We start from the raw sequence: 26,801 nt of genomic DNA, 5'->3' as shown, positions 1-26,801 counted from the left end.
ATATGTTGGGTCATGGGTCACATGCATAGGTAGGCACACAGGTGACCATGCAGGAAATGGGAATTCACAGGTATATAGAGAGCATACTGTATAGTTCTTACCAAGGTTTACACCTTGGATCTATGATATGCCTTTATGGAATTCTTGCATTGCTTTTAACAAATGAGAAAACAGACCCAACCAAAGATCTACGTTTAGAAAGCAGGTTGATTTGCATGCGTTTATGAACATTTGCAAATCCACCTGTGCTATCAGGAATTTACTACAAAAGTAAGGGCACCTTGTCAAGGAGATTGGTTCATGGACATCGGATAGAATTGTTTTCCTGCAACGGCCGCAAACTGAATATCTAACGAAGAACAGGAGGAAGGAAAACAAATCTCCCGCTCCAAAGCTTTCTCTGTTTTGAAACCGTGTCATGTTCCCTAATGTGATACTGTATTATACTGCCACCAATTGGTGGCATTATGGCAACACACATCTCCACGTTGAAAGATATACCAGTTCGTGTTGTTTTTGACAGATGACATTTATTTCCACACTGCATATGAAATTAGAATCACTAAAAAGTCGGACTTATGTCCAGGAGGAAGAAAAACGGATTCTTATTTACATAAAGATGTGGTCATAAAACCTATGTCATCCCAATCTAGGGATCCTGGGCTAGTCCACACAGATTAGGTTGTGATACTGTACTACTCTATCTACAGTAAACGATTGACAGGCACTGATAATAACACACACCTCTATGTTTTGTTCCATTCTGTTCAGCCCGTTCCTGAATCAGATTGGGGGAATGGAATACGTGGGCACAGGAAAGCTCACTCAGAAATGTTTTATTCCTAAGTATTACTGCACTGTTGGAGCTAGAAACACAAGCATTTTGCTGCGCCTGCGATAACATCTGCAAATCTGTGCACGCGACCAATAAACTTTTGAGTTGATTTAAGATGGGGCATACGCCTGTGCACAGGTAACCTCACTTTACCTGGGCTCTGAAATGATTGACGCAGGCCATTGGATACAAACATGAAATGGAAGCTCAGAACTTTGGAGGTTTCAAAGTCACCATGAAAACACACGTAAATACAAACACTTTGACAGAAAATGACAGATCAAACCACTTTTTGTAGTTTGAGGTTTGAATGTACTTGCACGATACAAAGAGAGTAAGACCACTATAGAGGTACTGTACACAGGCAAGTACAACGTTGGCTAAAGATACTCTCATCACAGCCCGTTGACTAACACAGAGAAGGTTTGTACTTTGGTCACACACAATCTGCAGGTAATGACATTAAAAGCAACACTTGAATTTGGTTGAGATGAAAATCCACAAGCACATTTTGTAGTATGATGACGACACACCCTCATTGAGCTTTGTTTCTGTGGCAGAGATCAGCTACACTGTCCCACACCACTTGTTCACTGTGCTATTCCTACTGAGATATCCCTATTCCCCACTAAGGCTATATGAGTGTCCCATAGGGTTTGGCAGTAACAGCTGAAGTAAGACCAACCTCCATAGGGCCTTTATTTAGAAGACATCCCCCCCGCCTGCGTGATTCCACGCACTGTAGTGGATGATTCCTCTACGATATGTATAGAGAGGACACAGCATGAGACAGAACCATGGGCATTACACTGGAGTTTCACTGTCCTTCAGGTGAATACCATGACTGTTGTGCTACTCTCCTCCAACCTCGTCGAGTGAACGTCTTGTGTTGGTGAACTCAAGGGGTCATATGTGTGTCAGGGCTGGTCATCTGCCCTGTGACCATCTTTGGAGGTCCTTCATCCACGGATCATTGTGCAGAGCAGCAAGCAAATAGATCGAGTAGTAGATCCAGCAGGCAGCAATAGATCCAGAGTAATCTAGTAGGTCCCCAGAGTTGTGTCCGGTCACAGTCCAGAGGTCTCCTTCTCAGTGTCAATGGATGCCTTCCTCCAAAGAACCCTTTGCTTGCCAAATCTTCACTGTCCGGTCACTGTCACACAAGAAAGAACATGGCATCGCTGGATCAACATGTGTATCAGAGGTTTGATTATCTCTCTTTTAGGTTAAACTATGACTTTGTTATTATAGTAACAGTGGGTTGATTTACTCAGAGGGTTAGGTTCAGGGTATGAGCGGGATCATGGTCAAAGTTAGGAGATATATTCTCTGAAGGTAGGGGTTATGGTCAGACTCCTATGGCATTCGAGGGTCATGTTAGGGTTAGGCGATAAACTCACTCTGAGGCAGTGAATAGTTGGCTGCTGTTGGTAGCCAATCCGTTAACAGGGCTGTCGTGTCCCCTCAGGTCTCCTAGCGGTGCCAGGGTATCAGCGTGCCACAGCTTCAGCAGACCTCCCCTGTCTGCACTCAGCATTACCGGGCACCCTGGCACAACACCCAGCGCACTTACCCAGTCAGAGTGGGCGCTCGCCGCCTGCTGTGGAGGAAGCAAGTACGCACTAGGTCAAAACAGGGCTACAAACTGTTGAAAAATAACTCCTTGGGATAATACATTTTGTTTACTACCACTACTGGTCTTACAATGATGATAATGTTGCAGCTAGCAAAAACAATTCAACAGAACAAGATTTGATGCTTACAAAGCAACATGCAATGTGAAAATCACAGCTTTCAGCTCATTGTATGTTTTTGAGAGCCTCGTCTCTCTTTCAGGTACTAGCAGTACTGTATATACAGCTAGTGTCCAGTATGTCTCACCTGTACTAGTCGTTTCCGGGACAGGTCCCACTTCTTGATGCAGTAGTCTCTGGAGCTGCTGTAGAGGCTGTTCCCCTGAACAGCCAGAGAGACGATACACTCCTGGTGTGGTGGCTCAAAGTTGTGACAGGACACAATGCTGCCCTGGACACCCTCCGTCACCTCAAACATCTTCAGGGTGTGGTCCTTGGACCCCGTTAGGACCACGTCTTGACCGTTGCCCTGGTCAACGGTCAGACACAAGACCGGACCCAGGTGACCCGTCAGCTTCCCAGTAGACACAAACCTAGAGCATAAGGTCAGGGTTCAAGGAGAGTTCAGGGAGAGTTCCGATCTAGGATTCTTTGTTACAACTAAAGATCATACTTGGAAGTAATGACAAGCATTCACTAGCTATCTTTCCTACACTCTACATTCAGCACCTGTGCCTGTTCTGGCGTATGCAATTCCTCTCCTTTTATCTTCATTTTGTGCCACCTCCAGTCCTTCCTTAAACTAAACAAGATATTCAACTACTCTTGGTGGAGAAAAAAAACAGGATTTTTTTTGGCCTTCATTCTTACTTCCTGAGGTCCCACATGCGGACTAAGTTGCCGGAGGCGGAGTAGAGGTAGGATCCCGTAGGGTTCAGAGAAATCTGGTTGATCTGGTTCTCTCCTGGAGGGATGGATAGGGACCTGAGAGACACACAGCTGTCCCCTGAACTCACCTGGCCCGACGACCTGCGACACACACACACACACACACACACATATAATACCATGTCAATGGGAATGACATTGTGTAAAAATACTTTTTTCATGTAGCCAATAAGAATCTGAAGTTCCCTGAGCTGTGTTGGAATGTGTTAGAATCTTCTAGAATGTGTTGAAAAAGGAACTTGGCATGCTCAACTGTTGACATAACAAAGGTCTTCGGTTTACTACTAGAGGTGTATATAAATACTCCTGGTGTTTGTGTATATATATATATATATACTCACGTGAGTGTGCGTATGCACTTGGCGGAGTCTCGGATGTCCCAGACCTTGATGTAAGCGGTGGAGACAGTGAAGACCAGGCTGGAACAGTATCTAACAGACACCACACTGCTGGGATGATCTCCCAGAGACATGATCTCTTGACCAGTCACCAGGTTCCACACCTTACACGTACGATCTGACAACACACGCATACAAACACACGCAGACGCAGGGGTTAGAGGTCGATGGTTAGGGGTTCCGATGAGTGTTAAATATGACAGACACGCCATCAACCATACCAGAAAGCTAGATGAAGCTAATACCAAATAATACAACTTACACTTATCTGAGCCTTTTAGGTGTGAGAAGTCTCTAGGGGTCATGGTTTAGAGGTCAAGGGTTGATTTAGTTTCCGAACATTATAGAACTAGAGAGCTGTACCTTTAGAGCCAGTGAAGAGCAGGTCATCAGTGCAGTCGACACACATAACAGGTTTGGTGTGTCCCTCAGCCACATAGACACACTGTAGTCTGGCAGCATGGCTGCTCTTAGGGGATGACACGGGGTTGATCACCCCTCTGTAACAGGGACAAAAGACAATGTATTAAGTCCTAACAGACTCAAACTGTGGGGGGCAGGGGGGGCACGGGCTAGAGGGATGTTCCTCAATGCTGGAACGGCGCCCCAGGGTGAAAAGTTTGGGAACCCCTGTGTTAGGAAATGAGATATATTCAGTAGTATAGTATATAGATAGACATACATACCTTTGTCCTTGATATATAATCGACTCTTCCAACCTGAAACACAAGACGTAGGTACTACTATGACCATCGGGACGTTGTACGAAACATGACTTTTGTGGCAAACATTGTGTAGTGGTGTGTTAACGGCGTCGTGCAACGGCTCTTACTTTGGTTTGTTGTCTGTGATTTTGGTCTTCTCTGTGGCTGTGGTCGTGGGTATGTGTGACTTTGTCTCTCGTGCCGGGTGTCCTTTGGGGTCCATAGGTGTGTGTTCCTTGACGTCTAAGGGAGGTTGTCCTCCCTTCTCTAGCATCCTCCTGGGTGTTCGAGGTGAGCGTTCCAGTGATCTACTCTCAGCTCCCATCGAAGACCAGACTCCAGAACTACACAACACAGAGACAGACAGTTCAATTGATACCCACTGGATGATCAGCTGAAGTCATATACAGTCGGGGCCAAAGGTTTTGAGAATGACACAAATATTAATTTCCACAAAGTGTGCTGCTTCAGTGTCTTTAGATATTTTTGTCAGATGTTACTATGGAATACTGAAGTATAATTACAAGCATTTCATAAGTGTCAAAGGCTTTTATTGACAATTACATGAAGTTGATGCAAAGAGTCAATATTTGACCCTTCTTTCTCAAGACCTCTGCAATCCTCCCTGGCATGCTGTCAATTAACTTCTGGGCCACATCAAATGACATTTTATTTGTCACATACACATGGTTAGCAGATGTTAATGCGAGAGTAGCGAAATGCTTGTGCTTCTAGTTCCGACCATGCAGTAATATCTAACAAGTAATCTAACAATTTCACAACAACTACCTTATACACACAAGTGTAAAGGAATGAATAAGAATATGTACATAAAAATATATTAATGAGCGATGGCTGAACGGCATAGGCAAGATGCAGTAGATGGTATAGAGTACAGTATATACATATGAGATGAGTAATGTAGGTTATGTAAACATTATATAAAGTGGGATTGTTTAAAGTGGCTAGTGATGCAATTATAACATCAATTTTTTCATTATTAAAGTGGCTAGAGATTTGAGTCAGTATGTTGGCAGCAGCCACTCAATGTTAGTAATGGCTGTTTAACAGTCTGACGGCCTTGAGATAGAAGCTGTTTTTCAGTCTCTCGGTCCCAGCTTTGATGCACCTGTACTGACCTCGCCTTCTGGATGATAGCGGGGTGAACAGGCATTGGCTCAGGTGGTTGTTGTCCTTGATGAACTTTTTGGCGTTCCTGTGACATCGGGTGGTGTAGGTGTCCTGGAGGGCAGGTAGTTTGCCCCAGGTGATGCGTTGTGCAGACCTCACTACCCTTTGGAGAAACTTACGGTTGTGGGCGGAGCAGTTTCCGTACCAGGCGGTGATACAGCCGGACAGGATGCTCTCTATTGTGCATCTGTAAAGATTTGTGAGTGTTTTCGGTGATAAGCCGAATTTCTTCAGCCACCTGAGGTTGAAGAGGCGCTGCTGCGCCTTCTTCACCACGCTGTCTGTGTGGGTGGACCATTTCAGTTTGTCTGTAATGTGTACGCCAAGGAACTTAAAACTTTCCACCTTCTCCACTACTGTCCCACCGATGTGGATAGGGGGCTGCTCCCTCTGCTGTTTCCTGAAGTCCACGATCATCTCCTTTGTTTTGTTGACATTAAGTGTGAGGTTACTTTCCTGACACCACACTCTGAGGGCCCTCACCTCCTCCCTGTAGGCCATCTCGTCGTTGTTGGTAATCAATCGTACCACTGTAGTGTCGTCTGCAAACTTGATGATTGAGTTGGAGGCGTGCATGGCCATGCAGTCATGGGTGAACAGGGAGTACAGGAGAGGGCTGAGAACGCACCCTTGTGGGGCCCCAGTGTTGAGGATTAGCGGGGTGGAGATGTTACCTACCCTCACCAGCTGGGGGCTGCCCGTCAGGAAGTTCAGGACCCAGTTGCACAGGTGGGGTCGAGACCCAGGGTCTTAATGACGAGTTTGGAGGGTACTATGGTGTTAAATGCTGAGCTGTAGTCGATGAATAGCATTCTTACATAGGTATTCCTCTTGTCCAGATGGGTTAAGGCAGTGTGATTGCGATTGCGTCGTCTGTGAACCTATTGGGGCGGGAAGCAAATTGGAGTGGGTCTAGGGTGTCAGGTAGGGTGGAGGTGATATGGTCATTGACTAGTCTCTCAAAGCACTTCATGATGACGGAAGTGAGTGCTACAGGGCGATAGTCATTTAGGTCAGTTACCTTCGCTTTCTTGGGAACAGGAACAATGGTGGCCCTCTTGAAGAATGTGGGAACAGCAAACTGGGATAAGGATTGATAGAATATGTCCGTAAACACACCAGCCAGCTGGTCTGCGCATGCTCCGAGGACGCGGCTGGGGATGCCGTCTGGGCCATGAGCTGATGGCAGCTCATTCTTGCATAATCCATGCTTGGAGTTTGTCAGAATTTGTGGGGTTTTGTTTGTCCACCTGCCTCTTGAGGATTGACTACAAGTTCTCAATGGGATTAAGGTCTGGGGAGTTTCCTGGCCATGGAAACAAAATATCGATGTTTTGTTCCCCGAGCCAATTAGTTATCACTTTTGCCTTATGGCAAGGTGCTCCATCATGCTGGAAAAGGCATTGTTCGTCACCAAACTGTTCCTGGATGGTTGGGAGAAGTTGGAGGATGTGTTGGTACCATTCTTTATTCTTGGCTGTGTTCTTAGGCAAAATTGTGAGTGAGCCCACACATGAATGGTTTCAGGATGCTTTACTGTTGGCATGACACAGGACTGATGGTAGTGCTCACCTTGTCTTCTCCGGACAAGCTTTTTTCCAGATGCCCCAAACAATCAGAAAGGGGATTCATCAGAGAAAATGACTTTACCCCAGTCCTCAGCAGTCCAATTCCTGTACCTTTCGCAGAATATCAGTCTGTCCCTGATGTTTTTCCTGGAGAGAAGTGGCTTCTTTGCAGCCCTTCTTGACACCAGGCCATCCTCCAAAAGTATTCGCCTCACTGTGCGTGCATATGCACTCACACCTGCCTGCTGCCATTCCTGAGCAAGCTCTGTACTGGTGGTGCCCCGATCCCGCAGCTGAATCAACTTTAGGAGACGGTCCTGGTGCTTGCTGGACTTTCTTGGGCACCCGGAAGCCTTCTTCACAACAATTGAACCACTCTCCTTGAAGTTTTTGATGATGCGATAAATTGTTGATTTAAGGTGCAATCTTACTGGCAGCAATATTCTTGCCTGTGAAGCCCTTTTTGTGCAAAGCAATGAGGACGGCGCATGTTTCCTTGCATGTAACCATGGCTGACAGAGGAAGAACAATGATTCCAAGCACCACCCTCCTTTTGATGCTTCCAGTCTGTTATTCAAACTCAATCAGCATGACAGAGTGATCTACAGCCTTGTCCTCGTCAACACTCACACCTGTGTTAAAGAGAGAATCACTGACATGATGTCAGCTGGTCCTTTTGTGGCAGGGCTGAAATGCAGTAGAAATGTTTTTGGGGGATTCAGTTCCTTTGCATGGCAAAGAGGGACTTTGCAATTAATTGCAATTCATCTGATCACTCTTCATAACATTCTGGAGTATATGCAAATTGCCATCATACAAACTGAGGCAGCAGACTTTGTGAAAATGTATATTTGTGTCATTCTCAAAACTTTTGGCCACGACTGTACATCATTGAAGGTTACAATGCAGTCTGGGTCAAGTTAAACGTTCTATCCTTCTTGTGCTGATGCACTTGTTTTTTTCAACAATAACACTGCTAAAATGTGAAGCCTGACCCATCAAATGCACATTTACTCTGCAAGTATCTCACTGGATTTCCTGTACTATAGTTCTAAAAACTAAACACAAAGACATTTGACCAAATGGACTTACAGTCCAGCTATCCTGGTGGACAGTGCTGAGGGGGACACAGTGAGTTCCCTGTCCCCGAGATGTCCTGCTACTGGCCCCATGTCCCCTGTCCCTTCCTGGGCCTCTGCCAGGGGTAGCAGGGAGGCAGAAAAGTCCCCCGTAGGGGAGTCAAATTCACCACTACCAGCATACAGCAGCTCCATCTGGGTGGTTGTCCTTCTGCGTGCCTGTGGTAGAGGGATCGATCCAATCAATCAATCACTCAATAACATATCCATTCATAAAGAGTGTTTTACAAATAGCATTTATCTCAAAGTGCTTATCAGTAACTTCTTTATTTTAGACTTGATGAAAATGGCATTCAAATGGCATTTAGAAAATTGGCTTTGCGTGTGAAGTACTGTAGATGACTGTACCTTCCTAGGTTTGGCCTCTCCACACAGTTTCAGGAGGTCAGAGGCCAATAAACTGAAGCAAACATAGAGGGGCAATTTACATGTTACACATAGTCTATTGATAGTTTGTTGATGGACTACCCAAAGAAAGTATCATCAGAAATGAAAGATGGATTCCGCAGTAGGAGAAACAGTGAATAACCCACGGCCATTTCTATTGTTTTCGTTTAGTGACAAACTACAGGTGAGAAGGGCGGCCCAACGTGATAAAAAAAACAATTGCATACATATTCTGCTGTTCTATCTCACGTACAATGATGTTCAAGGGGGGGAAAAAAACAGTGTTCATTTGCAGTAACTTCTTTGTTTTTGTAATATTGCAAACGGATGTGGGCAGTCTCACCAATAAGGATTCCTGCTTTTAGTGACGAAAATAAATATTCTATATCCTCATTGTCTTGTCTGAGTCAAATGGTGTTTACCTTCCCTCTGTGGCTGGGCTGGGGGTAGAGGACTCATCACTACTGCTGTCATCTCCATTCTCTCCTTGAGGACAGAACCATACAGTACACCTTGTTACACTGGGCCATCAAATACACAACCTGCCTCAGTTACTGCATGTTCTGACATGGGGTAGTTATGGCTTCACAGCATGTTTTTCAAATATCCCATTACAAGCACTAAACTTGTGTTACTTTACTATTTAAACTGTTAGAGGTAAAACATTTACAGGATATCACAAAGAAAGCAAATGCATAAAGTGTTTTCAAACTAATGCTGCAGCAGCAGCAAAACAATAGTTTGAATTCAAAAGAGCTCTAAGGTACAGGGCTCAAAGTTCAGAGGTCAGTTTAAATACATCAGGGGTCAGACAATATCAAAATGATAGTATAGTATTCTATATATTAGTATGATGCATCTGACGTTTCCATTTTAAGGAGGGTAACTTAGTAAAGGTTGGAGTTGGAGTAGTACTCTACTTAAGGCCTGAACTTCAGGTTAGCGTGGGGGTCAGGGTTTAAGCTAGTGCTGCTTCTTAATATTCAGGTCATCCTGAATGAGTCTGCTGAACAGGAGAAAACTATACATCCACAAAGAGGACAGGGGAGGGTCAGACAGGGAAGTGGGGGTCAGACGACAGGGGGCAACATACCACCTCATGGCAAAGTTACGTTCTCAGGTTAGTCTTAAAGGGGAGTTTTAGAGGGAGGAGGGGCTTTAATAAGGGAGACCCATGCTCTCTGGGACCAGTCAGTCTGGTGTCTGTTACTTACCCACCAGTAGGTAACCTATCTCTGTTTGAATTCAGGGTGAACAAACAGGAAAACAGAACAAAGAAATCAAAGGAAACAAAAGTTAAAATAATGGAGACATTTTATTTTACAGTCCTGTTTCAGTGGGTATCTTCCTGGTAGGCTATTTACTAAGAGAATATGTAATGGTACATGTTTTACTGAATCCGAAAGAAAAACAATATGGGAAATACGTTTCTATAATTTGTTATTTTTAGGTCAATCATTACCATTGTGAATGTCAGATAAAATAGTGGACTATAAAATAAAGTGTAACCAAAAGATGAAGAACTGAAAAGCAGCGTGTTTATACCACTGAGCCATCTATACCTTGCAGTGCGTTGCCCAGCAGAGCGTCCAGCTCAGGGTTGAGTTCAGCTTTCTCCTTCAGCATGTGGAACAGTAGCTGGTTCTGAGTGGCGCTGTTGATCTCTGTCTGCTTCAGCCTGCCCTCCATCATCTTCACCTGGGAATCCTTCTGGGCCGCCTGCAGACCCTGGGAGATGCACGTACCAGTAAAAATCACACATTACATACATGACAAACACACACATAAATCCCACACTGGCATCAACAGAGTGGTGTGACATTTAGCCCATTGAACAGCAGATACGCATGTTCAACTCTGAAATAAAAATAGTGCTTAAAGTTGGTAGTATAAGTATAAAGCTGGTAGATTTACAATACCCTGAATGCTGCTTAATCAAAAGGTAGAGAGAACTCAGTAGGGACAGGTGTACTGTGGTTACCTTGTTGATGGCCATGTGCAGGAAGTGATCAAGCAGGAAGCGGGCTTCTGATAGGTTACAGGAGCTGATCACCGCGGTAATGTCCACTGTGTCTCCCTCCTCCTGCATCCCAACAACATCACACAGTCAGTCATAATAACAACTCTGAAGAAAATGTGTGTGCTGGCGTCAGCTGTACTAATAACTAGAAAGGGTCAACTTCCTGAGGAAAATGTGTGTGTTTGCATCAGCTAACCTTCGCTTCCTCCATCTGCATGATGTTAGCCTGACAGTCAGCGATGCTGTCGTTGATGTAGTCGATGTTGGCCGCCAGGGCATCCATTTCTTCGTTCAAAGACTGGATGCTTCGGTCCGTGTCGGTCCCCTCTGTGGCGATCTTCTCCCTCTTACGAGACACCTTCTCCCTTCGCTTGGTCAGGTCCTCACGTTGCTGTAAGAGGCAGGAGGAATGGAGAGAGAGGAGGAAAGAAAGAGTTATAATAAAAGTGTTTCCAAATTGCTTTCCTTTCTACCTATTGCTTTACGATCTTAGAAGTAAAGGAGCCTGGAGGAACCTTTTGGGGTTCTAAAAATTGCCACACAGGGGGAACCTATCCAGGTCACAAAGGTTCCTCGAGGAACACCCCTGAAAAGGTCATTTGATGAACCCCTGTGACACGAACAATATGTTTTTCACATAAGTGCCACAGGATAGGGTTAAATCTTTAGGCATTCATTCTGACTGGACTTGCTGGAGATGGTGGAGAAGTCTAAGCCTCTGGCTCCGTAGACCGTGTGTTCAATCCCAGTGTTTATCCCCCCCCCCCTCTTTTTTTATTTTAGTGGCTAGTTTTGATGCAGTCTCCTGACGTCCCGTTGAATTTCGCCTTGGATCTCATGCGATCCCTCTGAATATAATATTCACTTTGCTGATTACATATACAGTGCCCTCAGAAAGTATTCCCACGCCATGACTTTATTCTCATTTTGTTATGTTACAAAGTGGGATTAATTGTCTTTTTTTAGGTCAGCAATCTAGACAAAAGCCAAAATGTTTTTAATTGATGGAAAATAAAACACTAATACTGTATATCTTGATTAGATAAGTATTCAACCACTAAATCAAATCATGTTAGAATCACTTTTGGCAGCGATTACAGCTGTGAGTCTTTCTGAGTAAGTCTCTAATAGCTTTGCACACCTGGGTTGTACAATATTTGCCTATTATTTTTTTTTAAATGATTCAAGCTCTATCAACTTGGTTGTTGATCATTGCTACAGTAGTCAGCCATTTTCAAGTCTAGCCATAGACTATCAAGCCGATTTAAGTCAAAACTGTAACTAGGCCACTCAGGAACATTCAATGTCGTCTTGGTAAGCAACTCCTGTGTATATTTGGCCTTGAGTTTTAGGTAATCGTCCTGCAGAAAGGTGAATTTGTCTCCCAGTGTCTGTTGGAAAGCAGACTGAACCAAGTTTTCCACTAGGATTTTGCCTGTGCTTAGCTCTTTTCCATTTCTTTTATCCCAAAAAACTCCCTAGTCCTCGCCAATGACAAGCATACACATAAAATGATTCAGCCACCACCATGCTTGAAAATATGAAAAGTAGTACTCTGTAATGTACTGTGTTGGATTTGCCCCAAACATAACGCTTTGTAATTCAGGACAAAAAGGTAATTACTTTGCCACATTTTTTCAGTATTACTTTAGTGCCTTATTGCAAACAGGATGCATGTTTTGGAATAATTGTATTCGGTACAGGCTTCCTTCTTTCACTCTGTAATTTATGTTAGTATTGTGGAGTAACTACAATGTTGTTGATCCATCCTCAGTTACAGTATTTCCTCTCACAGCCATTAAACTTTGTAACTGTTTTAAAATATCTATTGGCCCCATGGTGAAATCTCTGAGAAGTTTCCCTCCTCTCCAGCAACTGAGTTAGGAAGGGCGCCTGTATCTTTGTAGTGACTGGGTGTATTGATACACCATCCAAAGTGTAATTAATAACTGCACCATGCTCAAAGGGATGTTCGATGTCTTCGTTTTTTTTTACCCATCTACCAATAGGTGCCCTTCTTTGCGAACTATTGGAAACCCCTCCCAGGTCTTTGTGGTTGAATCTGTGGTTGAAATTCACTGCTCGACTGAGGGACCATACAGATAATTGTATGTGTGGGGTACAGAGATGGGGTAGTCATGTTAAACACTATTACTGCACACAGAGTGAGTCCATGCAACTTATTATGTGACTTGCTAAGCACATTTGAATACTTATTGACTCAAGACATTTAAACTTTTCATTTTTAATGAATTTGCAAACATTTCTAAAAACGTAATACCACTTTGACATTTTGGGGGTATTGTGTATAGATTAGTGATACAAAATCTCAAATGAATCCATTTTAAAAATGAGGGAAAAGTCCAAGGGTGTGAATACTTTCTGAAGGCTCTATAGAGCCATGACAGTCCTCTGAATGCAATGCCATCTTTATATAGTAATAAAGTAGTAACTTTTCCAACATTGGGATTTGTATATAGACGGGCTACTATGCATCAGCTTGAATGGGGCAGAAGGTGGTGTGTTGTGATTCTGGATGGCAAGATAGCCAGCAACAATGACAAGAGGCTGCTATATGGGAAATCGTAGTTGGCTCGTTTCAGCTAGTTGTATCTTGTTCTTGATACCATGTCTTGTTTTGAAGTGTTTTGACTCCTGTCACATCTATGCTAATATGAAAAGAATTGGCTAGCTAACCAACAACTGTAACTATGTATTTATTGTGCAAATGTATTTGTTTTCAATAAAAATTGGATACTAAATATAGTTTGTCTACAAATCTAAGCCAACCCTGTCTTTTTTTGCCACATTAGTTGCGTACTGTCACGACTTCTGCCGAAGTCATTGCCTCTCCATGTTCGGGCGGTGCTCGGCATTCGACGTCACCGGTCTTCTAGCCATCATTGATCCTTTTTTCATTTTCCATTGGTTTTGTCTTGTCTTCCCACACACCTGTTTTCAATTCCATTCATTACCTGTTGTGTATTTAACCCTCTGTTTCCCCTCATGTCTTTGTCAGAGATTGTTTTATTGTCAGTGTAGTGTGATTGTTGTATAGGTGCGTGTCGGGTCCTCGTACCCATGTTTGTTTATGTACATTTAGTGTTATGGAGCATACTCCGTGGAATTTATTAAAAGACTCCATTTTTCACTCCATTTGACTCTCATGCACCTGACTTCCCTGCCACCTATTACACCTATGCATGACACGTACGCGTTGGTTGTGTTGCTAAACAACCAACCAGTCTAAAGGCTCTTGAGGAACTCATACAAGTCTGTAAGCCTCATTAAAGTTACAAATCTATCAGTGTTCAACCATAACATGTGATGACAATACAACACAACAGAAAATATGAATGGGAATTACGTTTCTGCCCACGGGTGGCAAAATAGAACTATCTGAAAGCAACACCCTTACTAAACTAAGCCACGCTCCACAGTCTTCTCATCTGACCCGCTGGGTCATATCTTAATAACCCAGCATCCACATCCCAACCTGGCCATTTTTAAAGTAAACGACCCAACTTAGTGACCCAATTCCTGCAACTCAGCAGTTGGGTCATCCAAACAACCAAGTCTTTTTAAGAGTGTTGGCTAGGTTGAAGATACTATAGCTAGCTAGCAACCTAAGCCAAAACCTAATAATTATCATCATAAACAAAATGTCATTACCATTACAGTAAACTTTTCGGCAATTAAAACAGGAGCTACAGACATATAATATAATTGGCTTGACAGCCAATGATGTATTATTCAACATTGGTATTAAAATAGTACCCGTATAGGAATGGGTAATTGTTTACAAGTTGCTAGCTATCCCATAAAGCCATCGGTGAAAACAAAGTGCTCTGCATGTCCCGACAAAAAGGTTCTCCCAGTAACCTTTGCTAAATTTAAACTTTAAAGGTTCCTTCAAGAACCCCTCAACTAACCAATGGTACAAATGTGAACCAATTGACTGCAATGGTTCATGGAGTCACCCTTAATTCTAGAGTGTAGCCAAAACGGCAAAAATGATAGGTCTCTTTATACTCCCCTGTCGGTGTTTGCCTTTTTTCCACTGACAGAAAACCATGTTGGCATCAGTCTGATAGGAATACAGTAGACCTGGTAGTAATACAGTAGCAATACAGTAAAACTACAGTGGATCTATTTTACCTTGAGGAAGCGGTTCATATCAGCCTCCATGTTTGAGATGGTCAGCCTCTGCATGATGATGTCAGTGATGCGTCTCTCCAGAGACTGCCATTTCGCCCGGGCTGTCCTGGTGGTGTAGACACTCCCCGTCCTCAACGGGTACTTCCTGATTAGTGGAATTCAACAGAGGTCAGTTGTTGACTTGTTTGTTGTCCTGTTTCAGCTAGAGTAGGAGTCCTTTCATGTACACAAATCAAATCAAGTAAAAAGTATAATAAAATGTTATTTGCCACATGCTTGGTAAACAACAGGTGTAGACAAACAGTGAAATGTATACATACTTACGGGCCCTTCTCAACAATGCAGAGAAAATATTTAAAAAATGATAACACAAGGAATACATACACAATAAGTAACGATAACTTGGCAAAATACACATGCAGAGATGGGCAGTATTTATGTTACATAGAATTGAAATACATTGGCCTAATTACTTCTGAGTATTTTGACATTTGAATAACACTGGGCTGAACTACACTCCAATGTATTTTGTATTTTCAAAATACTAAATACTTTCCTAAATGTTTTATAGTGGTACACATTTTGTGTCCCCTCTTTCAACCTGCATTGGTATCAGTCTGATAGCACTATGGCGTGATAAAATCACCTGCTAAATGAATGGCAGGTAGCCAAGCAGTTAGGAGTGTTGGACCAGTAAACAACAAGGTTGCTGGTTTGAATCCCTGAGCTGACTAGGTGACAAATCTGTTGACTTGCCCTTGCTCTGGATAAGAAAGTCTGCTAAATGATGTATATAACACTTGCAAAGCATGCTGAGTATTATTCTAATGAGCCCTGCCCTGAAACAATTCAATTTGGTATGTGCATTTTCATATATACGTTTACATTTTGGTAATATAGCAGACATGCTTCTCCAGAATGACTTTCTCAATTAAGATATATAAACAACAATATATCACAGTCATAGCAAGCAAAACGTTTTTGCAACCGTCACTGAGAATGTTGTTGCTGTTCGGGCCGGCTACTTGTATTCTAAAATACATGTATTTGCATGAAATACATTACAAATATGTATGTTGTAGTTTATTTTGACACATTGATCTTTTATGGTATTTTGTATCTGTATCTTGTAATTGTATTTTGTGATTTTAGCCCACAACTGTACATGGGGTACCAGTACATAGTCAACGTGCAGGGGCATGAGGTAATTGAGGTAGATATGTACTGTAAATATAAGTAGGGGTGAAGTGACTAGGCAACAGGATAGATAATAAACAATAGGAGCAGCGTATTTGATGAGTCAAAAGAGTTAGTGCAAAGAGAATCATCGCAGATCGTCTGGGTAGCTATTTGGTTAACAAACACATCATGCCTATCCACATGGCAAACACACATGCACACACACACTCTCACCCACACCATCAGTACCTTGGGGTTCCATTGGGGGCTACTGCCCCAGCAGAGTGAGGTCTGCCTGGGATGCCACGGTGTGAAGGGTCCTGGAGGGGCTCCGGTAGGCTCACCTTTCTGTTCACCTTCCCTGAGGTGGGCCTCACCTGTCTCCTCAGAGCTGTCACCTAGCGAAGGGGGAAGGCAGGGCCACGTTCCGTATGGATAATTGCAACGAGTCCAAAAAGGACAAAGATGTTTTGTTTTCCATTGCAAAACGTTTTGCTACAGTTTGCCATACTGAACATGACCATGTTTATCTTACCTCCTCATTTTTCCTACGTAGTACCAGGTCCTGCTGCCTCTTCTGAGCCTCCAGCTGTCTCAGTTGGTGCTGTAAGTGACAGGCACATAATATCAATACCATTTAATTGAATTGAACTTTGTCACAGACTAACACACAACTTCGCAACACACATTATTTCCTGTCTGTAACGTTACCTCATGTTTGCGCTGGTCCTTCTTCAGAGTAGCGATCTCTCGGTTGCGTCGGCACTCTGACACTCTGTTTTTCTCCTGCACCTCCTTCATCTGGCGCATCAGGCCCACCTAGCAAAACACCCACCATTTACATGTCACTCAATCAATCAGTCAATATATCCATCCATCCATCCCCCCAACCAACCACCAATCGACCCACCCACTCACTCACCCACTTTACCATCACCCCACCCATCCTTCCATCCACACTTTTTTCTGTACCTTTGTTTTCTTCATCTCAGCCACATCCTGGTTGAGTTTCTTGAGCTGTTTCTCGTACTGTGATTGGTTCTTGAGGAGGCGTGCGTGTTCCTTCTGGGCTGACTGCAGCTTCTGCATCTCCTTGTTCATAGAGCTCAACTTCTTCTCATATTCTAACTTGATCTTCTTAGCCTTCTCCTCCGTGCACGTCTCCACTGAGCCTGCAGACACAACTAACTCAGCTAAGCACGGTCACGGTGGAAACAACACAACACAGTTCGGTTCAACCGACACAGCTCAGCACAGCCACAATGGAATATCAATCAAATCAGTCATTCAAATGTTAGCCTTTTTAAAGCAACCGTTGTCACAGTCACAAAGTGATTTACAGAATATGACAGCCCTCTAGAAATAAGGTTGTTTAAACACAAGCGCGTGTACTTTATGGTGTCTAAAATAACAAATTTACACAAAAATACATGAAATTGTTATGTACAGGTATGGTGTCATTGGTGGTGGAAAGGATTAGTTAGATAGAGTTAGTTATATAACCCCATAATATACTCACTCTGAGATCTAGCGACATAAGCACCTAAACAAATAAATGCAACCCTTCATTAATCTGTCACCATATCCCTGTGCGCCTCTGCTGTACCGATGTTGTGACCATGAAACATGACATCATATCCGGTGCACGTCTCTTTCTCTTGTATACGTACCCATGTTGTGCAGCACCTTGTCCCTCTCCAGCTGTGTGTCTCTGATCTTGCTCTGCAGCATCATGAGTTTCTGTTCGTACTGCTGTTTGAGCGTGTGCAGACGGCGCTGGCTGTTCTCCAGCTCGTCTATCAGCTTCTGCTTGATGGCGATCTCACACGTGATGTTGGCCAGATCCGCCTGGAAGTCCTCTGTTCAGAGTACACACACAGTGCTAGCTATACGAGACGGGCTTCATTGACATATTCACTATTCTTCACTACTTTTATTAAAATAACAGAATAATCGAATCATGGTGAATGAATAAGGAATGCTAGACCTGGGTTTGAAAACTCTTCACACACTCCCCACAGCCTTCCAGGACCAAAGTTGCGAAGGCATTCTGTATGACAGTGTAAAAGCACCTTTGAATGTGTGTGTGTAGGTGTGTGTGTGTGAGAGAGTTTTACCTTTCTCATCCAGTTCTTCAGAGTCGGACTCGTCCGAGCTCTCCTCTCCCTCCATCTCATACTCCTCCTCTTCTCCCTCCAGCTCCTCTCCTTCCTCATGGTCACTGACGTGGTCCTCCTTGTCCACACACATTTACACGATGTGAGTACAAAGAACACACACACGGCACACACACACACATACACACTGACATAAATATGCCAATTAAGGACATTCTTAGACGTACCCCCTCAGCCTCGTCGTTGCCTCGTTCCTGTTCGTTGTCTGGTACCCCCTCCTTGACCACACTGTGAGAACAGAGCCAGAGGTTTAGGTAGCCATTGACCGCAAACGCAAGACATCAGGTCACTAGACTATCAGGGAGCACTACCATACAGCACTACCATACAGCACTACCATATAGCACTACCATATAGCACTACCATATAGCACTACCATATAGCACTACCATACAGCACTACCATACAGCACTACCATATAGCACTACCATACAGCACTACCATACAGCACTACCATACAGCCCCCACCATACAGCACTACCATACAGCACTACCATACAGCACTACCATATAGCACTACCATACATCACTACCATACAGCACTACCATATAGCACTACCATACAGCACTACCATACAGCACTACCATACAGCACTACCATATAGCACTACCATACAGCACTACCATACAGCACTACCATATAGCACTACCATACAGCACTACCATACAGCACTACCATACAGCCCCCACCATACAGCACTACCATACAGCACTACCATATAGCACTACCATACATCACTACCATACAGCACTACCATATAGCACTACCATACATCACTACCATACAGCACTACCATATAGCACTACCATACAGCACTACCATACATCACTACCATACAGCACTACCATATAGCACTACCATACAGCACTACCATACATCACTACCATACAGCACTACCATATAGCACTACCATATAGCACTACCATATAGCACTACCATATAGCACTACCATATAGCACTACCATATAGCACTACCATATAGCACTACCATATAGCACTACCATATAGCACTACCATATAGCACTACCATATAGCACTACCATATAGCACTACCATATAGCACTACCATATAGCACTACCATATAGCACTACCATACAGCACTACCATACAGCACTACCATACAGCACTACCATATAGCACTACCATATAGCACTACCATATAGCACTACCATACAGCACTACCATACAGCACTACCATATAGCACTACCATATAGCACTACCATATAGCACTACCATATAGCACTACCATATAGCACTACCATACAGCACTACCATACAGCACTACCATATAGCACTACCATACATCACTACCATACAGCACTACCATATAGCACTACCATACAGCACTACCATACATCACTACCATACAGCACTACCATATAGCACTACCATACAGCACTACCATACATCACTACCATACAGCACTACCATATAGCACTACCATATAGCACTACCATACAGCACTACCATATAGCACTACCATACAGCACTACCATACATCACTACCATACAGCACTACCATATAGCACTACCATACAGCACTACCATACATCACTACCATACAGCACTACCATATAGCACTACCATACATCACTACCATACAGCACTACCATATAGCACTACTATACAGCACTACCATACAGCACTACCATACAGCACTACCATACAGCACTACCATATAGCACTACCATACAGCACTACCATACAGCACTACCATACAGCACTACCATACAGCACTACCATATAGCACTACCATACAGCACTACCATATAGCACTACCATATAGCACTACCATACAGCACTACCATACAGCACTACCATACAGCACTACCATACAGCACTACCATACAGCACTACCATATAGCACTACCATACAGCACTACCATACAGCACTACCATACAGCACTACCATACAGCACTACCATATAGCACTACCATACATCACTACCATACAGCACTACCATATAGCACTACCATACAGCACTACCATACAGCACTACCATACAGCACATGAACACACTATCTTGATTTTTCTGCATAATGTAAAAATGCATTTAAGGTTAGAATCACAATTCAATCAGAACCCAAATCATTTGTTTGTTAGAATCAACCTTGAAGTAGACGTTAGTGAATAATAGATTGACATTATGTGGCTGCATCATGGCAAAAAGAGATGAATCTTTTAGTTCATTTCTTTTAGTTTAAGGGTCTCAACAATGCATAAAGAGGGAGAGGGGTAAGGAGAAGGGTGAGAGGTTACAAGTCTGTTTTCCTCCAGGTGTGGCAACTACCTGCAGGTGTAAAAGATGTGTTAGAGAGGTGGGAAGAGGGGAGTTAGAAAAATGGGGGAGAGTGGGAGGAGAGGGGGTTAGAGAGATGGGGGAGAGGGGTGTAGCAAACCTGGGAAGCTTAACCTCATGGTAAATCTCCTCGAGCCGCTGCAGTCTTCAGAGTGGGGGAGGAGAACAGGGGAGACAGTTGGAGAGAGTGAGGTTGGCAGGGGAAGGGAGTGAACCAGAGAGCAGAAAAGAGTGTAGCAAGGAAGAACAGGTTAACCTTCGAGGATTTGGCGCCGGTTGTCTTCTTTTGGCTTGTTGGTGTGTGCCAAGTCGTTTATGTGTTATGTTGTTTATCAAACGTTTATCAAATGTGTATTAAACCACAGAGAAAGAGGGAGACCAGTTGTACAGTACAGGTACATCTGAACATGACTGGGCTTGTTATATAAACCCATCATCATGTATGGGGTATTACAGTAGATAGACATTAGAGAGGGAATAGGTATCTGTTGAAGGGGAAAGGCTGGGTGCCAGAACTAATTACCCAAAACACCCTGGGACAACAACGGAAACCAATTCGCCTCGCCTCTGTAATCCCCCCACACCCTTCTACCACCTCTCCCCCTCACCCAGCCCATCTCTAACCACCTCCGAGCATATCACTGTCAGACTCAAGGCCTAGCATCAAAGTCTACCCATTGCTTAGTGTTATTTGTGTTGTTTCAGCCACACGTTTGGACATATACACTTAGTTACAAATTGTAACAAATCTAATGCAATCGGTTTCATGGCATGTACTGCATGTGAAATGTACATCAAAACAGCAACGTGGAGTGAGTGCAATATCAAAGGTATGAAGGGGACAAAAACAACTCCTACCTCTTCTTTTTCTTCCTCTCTTTCTTCTTGAGTTTCTCCAGATCTTTCTTGGCCATCTCGATGATGTCGGAAGCCACTATCTCGGGGGCGAAGTGGGCTGGGGAGAAGGAGCCCCCACCAGCGTACAGGGAGGAACGTGTGTTGGCACGGGACAGGGTTTTACGGAGGTTCTCATTCACTGACTCACTCTCCAGGAGCTTGGCTCTGCAGACACAAAACCAACAGTCAGAATACTGTTGTGGACCTCCCAACACCAAAACCAAAGGTCACAACACTCCTGTCTTCCTTTCAACAGACACATCATACTGTACATGTAAGAGACATGTCATGCATCATACCTGAGCTCCTCGATTTCTTTGATATAGTTCTGGATCATATTTCCAATTTCCTCAGTCCCCTCACCTGGAAGATTGATCGAACATGAGGGCATTTTCAGCACTTTTTACATGAACTTTAATGGAGCACTTCCTCTCTCACTAGCCTGGATTTTGAATCATCACGGCGCAGTGTGAATAAGGTCCATTATTCCTGTCCCAGTACGTACCCACTTTGGCCAGAACCTGGTTGGCCTGGTCACTGAGGTACTGTGTGAGTCTGGCCCTCTGGGCGTCAATGGTCTCCTGCATGGCCTTGACCCTGATCCTCAGGTTACTGTTCTCTGTCTGTAGCATGCTGTTCTCATGGACCATGTCGTTGATGCTTTCCATGCCGTCTTCCCCCACCATACGCTTGCCCTGAGACCAGAGAGAGACCAGAGGACTATGGTTATTATAGTAGATCATTATAGTAGATCAGTCAGGCCAATACAACTATACATTGTTATACCTCCCCTACCAGATGCTTGCCCTGCTCAGACCAGAGGGAACCAGAGAGATGAGTGCAGGTCATAGAGAAATATAGACTAAAATCCACACTGAATATCCCTCCGTTTCACTATTGTTTAGTTGGATTCCAGGCTACCAGAAATACAACCTCAATGGACACATGTAAAGCCGTTAGTACGTCTTAAAAGTTATATGGATCCATATTATTGTACAGTTAACCATGTGACTTGACCTGGAAAACAGTGCCTTTATAATGATATCTAAAAATAGCAACAACAAAAAAAATTGAATCTTCCTCTCTCTCTCTTGCACCCTCCATCCTCTCTTTCCTTCTCTTACCGTCTTGTACTCCATCAGTTCCATCTGTAGCCTGGCAATATCAGTCCTGAGAGCTGATATCTGCTGGGAGGCTTTGTCCTGGTTCACCATCACCTTGTTCTTAATGTTCCTGGCTCGGTTAGCGTAGTTCAGACAGCTCAGTGTCTCCATGAAGTCCCGGTCAGATGGGCTGATACACGCTATCATCACCGTTTGACTGGGGATAGAGAGAGAGAAGATGGACGGAATACAGACACGGGCCGTAGACAGACACACACAAAAATCATTCGAAACGGAATAACCACATAGGCAACGCCAATGTAAATCACTTTGTAAACTACTTGGAAAATAAATCAAATTAATTATTTGAATTTATTTAAAAACATAGATAAATGTTCAAATATATGGTAATTAATGAATCCACATAATAAAGCTTCAAGGAGAGGTTCTAGTGCTATTCCAGAAATAGAATACAACTGTTATTATATCTATATCTTCAAACACTATTACATACAGTGTCTTTATGTGGTTTATGAGGACGTACAGACCTGTTTCCTCCCAGAGAGTCCTGCAGTAGCCGGGTGAGTTTCGAGTCCCTGTAAGGCACGTGGGTGGACCTCTTACTCCTGTCCCCCAGAGCACTGATCACGTTACCCAGAGCAAGCTGCAGCGAGAGAGGAAAAACAGACCAAGGAGACATGAAGATGAGATGAGATCCTTAAAAATGAGGCTTAAGCATCTGCATTCTATCAAAAATAAAGCATCAAATCTTTCCTTTAATGTGACGTTTAAATGCAGTTGTCAATCAAAGAGGTGGTGCCACAGTGTTGGTAGGACATCTGCAATATCTTTCTCAGCCACCAGGTGGCGCTTTCCCCGATAGCTTCTCAGCTCTACACAACAAGTGTATCATTGAAACAGTTCAGGTCAGTCATCCAAAAAGAGGACATGGCATCACCACTGTCCTGACTCTCTAAAACCTCTTAGTGCTGAGTAACCTATGACCTTTACATGTACTGTTCTAGCATTGGGAATGGTCCGGGTCAATTCCATTTAAAGTCCGTCAACTTCTAATAAATTGACCCAAACCAGGCACTGTGTGTTCACCAATTTTCTAACTATAGCATGCATTATTTTACAGTGAGAGTCTCACCAGTCCACAGTTGATGGAGATGCCTTCCTTGGCTCTATCCCCAGTAGCTCCTGTCCTCTTTAGTCTCTCCGACCCGGCCAGGTCCACAAAGTGAAACTTAGCCGTCAGCGTCTCGAACTCAGAGCTGATCTTAGAGGAACCGTTGGCCAGGCGGCCGTCTGTCTCATTGGACTCCTGAAGGAGATGGGTATGGTGAATAAAACAAAGAAGAGACTGTGGGGGGAAATACACCTGGTGATTGTGTGTGTAATTTCATGTCTTGGACACGTGTATGGACATTTCGGCTCGAGCATTGATTTAGGCTTATGAGAAATATAACTGGTGGCTTTCGTCTTCCATTATAGCTCTCAATAGCAACACCAGTGGATAGACATATCTGTGTCTGTAGCAGCCTGTATATTGTCCATTTAATCAGCGGGGCAGAGAGAGGAGGGTGACATCATGCCCAGCTGGTGTGTGTGTCCATTGGGATTTATGTGGGGAGATATGCTGTGTGGTGAGCTGTGTCGCTGGCTGGGGAGCTGTGTGGGAGGCTTGGGTAACGCTGCATTTCACAGTCCTCTTGTTTATCAGCTGGGGGTGTTTATTGTTTATCTCATAAATACTAGGAAATTAAATGTTATTAATGTGTATTTTCACAATCGGAAACAAACGAGTGGTTGTATGTTACAACAACCCCCAAATATGCAGCCTAATAACCTTTTTATCATGTCATTTCTAAAGAATGACAGTGAATATAGTACAGCCAGTGAAATAGACTGTGAAAAGTGTATCCTATCCTAGGCTTGGCTCTAGAGAGCTCCAGGCCACTGGTGCAATGCCACGTACGCTGTCGTCTGGAGTGCAGACTCTGACTTGGCACAGGTGGATGGTGAAGATGGCATGGGAGCGCGAGCTCTGGATGTTCATCTGGGTGCTGGCTGTAGTACGGGACAGAGCACCCAGCTTCAGACACTGCATCATCTGTACAGGGAGGGGGAGGGAGGACCAGGGACAGGAAAGGAATGGGAGAGTTTAGAGTTAGTACAGTGTATTCAAGAGAGAAATTCTGTTTGTCACACCCTGTTTCACCTGTCTTTATGCTTGTCTCCACCCCCCTACATCTTCATCATTATCCCCAGTGTATTTATACCTGTGTTCTCTGTTTGTCTGTTGCCAGTTCATTTTGTTTCGTCAAGAATGCCAGCGGATTTTCCCGTGCTCCTGTCTGTGTCTAGTTCCTGTTTTCTAGCTTTCCCGGTTTTTGACCATTCTGCCTGCCTTGACCCTGAGCTTGCCTGTCGTTTTGTACCTTGTCACACCACCCTGGATTACTGACCTCTGTCTGCCCTGACCCTGACTGCCGTTCTGTACCTTTCAGACTCTGCTTTGAACTACTGACCTCTGCCTGCCCTTGACCTGTTGTTAACCTGCCCCCCTGTTTTTGTAATAAACTTTTGTTACTTCGAAACTGTCTGCATCTGGGTCTTCTCCTGAGTCTTGACCCAAACACATACACAGACAGATTTAGGCTCACAGCAATAACATATGTTTAACCAACGACCATCGGTACAGATTGGTGTTCTTCTGCTTTAGATTGTGATTGAGACTAACCTCTGCCTCAGAGGTGACCGTGCGCGTGGTGACTCCCACAGTGTAGATGCCTCCGCTAGCGTCCTCATGAATCTTGATGGTGGACTTCTGTCTCTTCCCATCCACGTCCCGCGTTGATTCAAACAGATCCAACACTTCCTCATTGTACAGCTGGGATAGGAGGGGAAAAAAACAAGCCAGTGAACCAATACCCCAAATCCAAATAACTGTGCATGGAAAACATCAGTAGTTAAGTCATTTTGGTTATAGAAAGTATACTGCTTTATTAGTTTTTAGAGACATGTACCAGCAAGCGATATCAGATTTGAGTGAGACGCGTAATTCCCTAGTAATTACTCTATGGTGATAAATCATCTGCCTGTAGAGTTAAATTAGCTGAACACATCCCATGAGCAGACAGAAGTACAGTATGCTTCCATCTGCTCCAGGTTGCTACACACAGCTGCTGCGACCCCTAGCCAGAACCCTTTCCCCTAATACCGCTCTTGTGTTAGCAGCTCTAAGGGAAGGGAACCGGATAGGTTTAAGTAAGCAACAACGAAGGCTCCAACCTAGCCTTCCAGGGCCAATTGGCTTCTTTTCAGATTATTAGAAACCTGCATCTCCAAGCTTCCTCATGTTGTAGAGCTAATGGGAGACTACAGAGAGAGATTGCATTTCTGGTTCAAAAGTGTAACCAGTGGGGATTGAATACGGGTCTCCCGCTCACCAACCCAACGTTTTAACCAAATCACCTCAGCTACAAGAAGCACATAGTACGTTTTGTCCTTTCCGTCACACATACCTCCAGGAACTGTGCGTTGATCTTGAACTCGGGTACAGGCTTGCCCTGCTCTGTGGCGGAGTCCCGTCGTTCCTCAATGCCCCTGAAGAGGTGCTTGACTGCCCGGGGAATGATGCCCAACTCCTCCTCACTGATGTTCACGTCAAACCCTGTGCCCATGGTGTAGGTCTTCCCCGAACCAGTCTAGGGGAGAGGGACAAGAAGGGCGAGGATATGATAGGATCCATAACCAATTATACTGTTTCATTTATTTACTCCTTTATCTGACTTGAAACTTATTCAGACAGTCAGTGGGCCTATGCTGCTATTTCATGAATACAGGAAGTTATAAATGGGGAGTGGGGATCAGCTTTTCTTACTCAAATTAAAAAACAGTACAAAATGCCAGAATAGAAGAAAAATAAGCCCTGTCAAAATGACTCTCCTGGACTAAAGCCATTCCTAATATATGTAGCTACGACTGCACAGTGCCCACACATTGGGGTTGGGGGCTTGGTTGTCATGGTGACTACCAAAGGAATGCGACGCTAATTCACACGTCACCTGAAAGATACTCTGACAGTAGTGTGTGTGTGTGTGTGTGTGTGTGTGTGTGTGTGTGTGTGTGTGTGTGTGTGTGTGTGTGTGTGTGTGAGTGTGTGTGCATGCATGCGTACATATAAATTGTTGTGTGTGAGTGTGCATGTGTAT

At 43.9% G+C, this 26,801-nt stretch overlaps 1 protein-coding gene across 4 annotated transcripts in view; it reads right to left on the bottom strand.

The window, feature by feature from the left end:
- Positions 1–510: 510 nt before the first annotated feature.
- Positions 511–26,801, bottom strand: part of LOC109896328 (kinesin-like protein KIF21A) — a 43,022-nt gene continuing 16,731 nt past the window's right edge. The window contains exons 3-35 of one of the 4 annotated variants that reach the window (XM_031832014.1): positions 26,112–26,294; positions 25,328–25,477; positions 24,563–24,697; positions 23,735–23,908; positions 23,130–23,245; positions 22,603–22,798; positions 21,984–22,173; positions 21,778–21,841; positions 21,440–21,643; positions 20,682–20,726; positions 18,446–18,506; positions 18,219–18,336; positions 17,772–17,960; positions 17,074–17,273; positions 16,813–16,920; positions 16,637–16,705; positions 16,351–16,499; positions 14,923–15,067; positions 10,961–11,155; positions 10,726–10,827; positions 10,307–10,472; positions 9,959–9,979; positions 9,167–9,230; positions 8,706–8,757; positions 8,311–8,516; positions 4,588–4,803; positions 4,442–4,474; positions 4,119–4,255; positions 3,699–3,873; positions 3,280–3,438; positions 2,717–3,002; positions 2,236–2,435; positions 511–1,988 (exon numbers count right to left, since the gene is read on the bottom strand). In XM_031832014.1, coding sequence (XP_031687874.1) covers positions 1,931–1,988; positions 2,236–2,435; positions 2,717–3,002; positions 3,280–3,438; positions 3,699–3,873; positions 4,119–4,255; positions 4,442–4,474; positions 4,588–4,803; positions 8,311–8,516; positions 8,706–8,757; positions 9,167–9,230; positions 9,959–9,979; positions 10,307–10,472; positions 10,726–10,827; positions 10,961–11,155; positions 14,923–15,067; positions 16,351–16,499; positions 16,637–16,705; positions 16,813–16,920; positions 17,074–17,273; positions 17,772–17,960; positions 18,219–18,336; positions 18,446–18,506; positions 20,682–20,726; positions 21,440–21,643; positions 21,778–21,841; positions 21,984–22,173; positions 22,603–22,798; positions 23,130–23,245; positions 23,735–23,908; positions 24,563–24,697; positions 25,328–25,477; positions 26,112–26,294 — 4,566 coding nt within the window. In that variant the 3' untranslated portion in view covers positions 511–1,930. The remainder of the gene's footprint in view (positions 1,989–2,235; positions 2,436–2,716; positions 3,003–3,279; positions 3,439–3,698; positions 3,874–4,118; positions 4,256–4,441; positions 4,475–4,587; positions 4,804–8,310; positions 8,517–8,705; positions 8,758–9,166; positions 9,231–9,958; positions 9,980–10,306; positions 10,473–10,725; positions 10,828–10,960; positions 11,156–14,922; positions 15,068–16,350; positions 16,500–16,636; positions 16,706–16,812; positions 16,921–17,073; positions 17,274–17,771; positions 17,961–18,218; positions 18,337–18,445; positions 18,507–20,681; positions 20,727–21,439; positions 21,644–21,777; positions 21,842–21,983; positions 22,174–22,602; positions 22,799–23,129; positions 23,246–23,734; positions 23,909–24,562; positions 24,698–25,327; positions 25,478–26,111; positions 26,295–26,801) is intronic. The other 3 variants (XM_031832015.1, XM_031832016.1, XM_031832017.1) reach the window with 3 other exon arrangements.

Source organism: Oncorhynchus kisutch, linkage group LG9, assembly GCF_002021735.2.
Source record: "Oncorhynchus kisutch isolate 150728-3 linkage group LG9, Okis_V2, whole genome shotgun sequence".
NCBI classification, from domain to species: domain Eukaryota; kingdom Metazoa; phylum Chordata; class Actinopteri; order Salmoniformes; family Salmonidae; genus Oncorhynchus; species Oncorhynchus kisutch.
The sequence above is the reverse complement of the archived record's forward strand: the minus strand, read 5'-3'. Positions and strand labels throughout refer to the sequence as shown.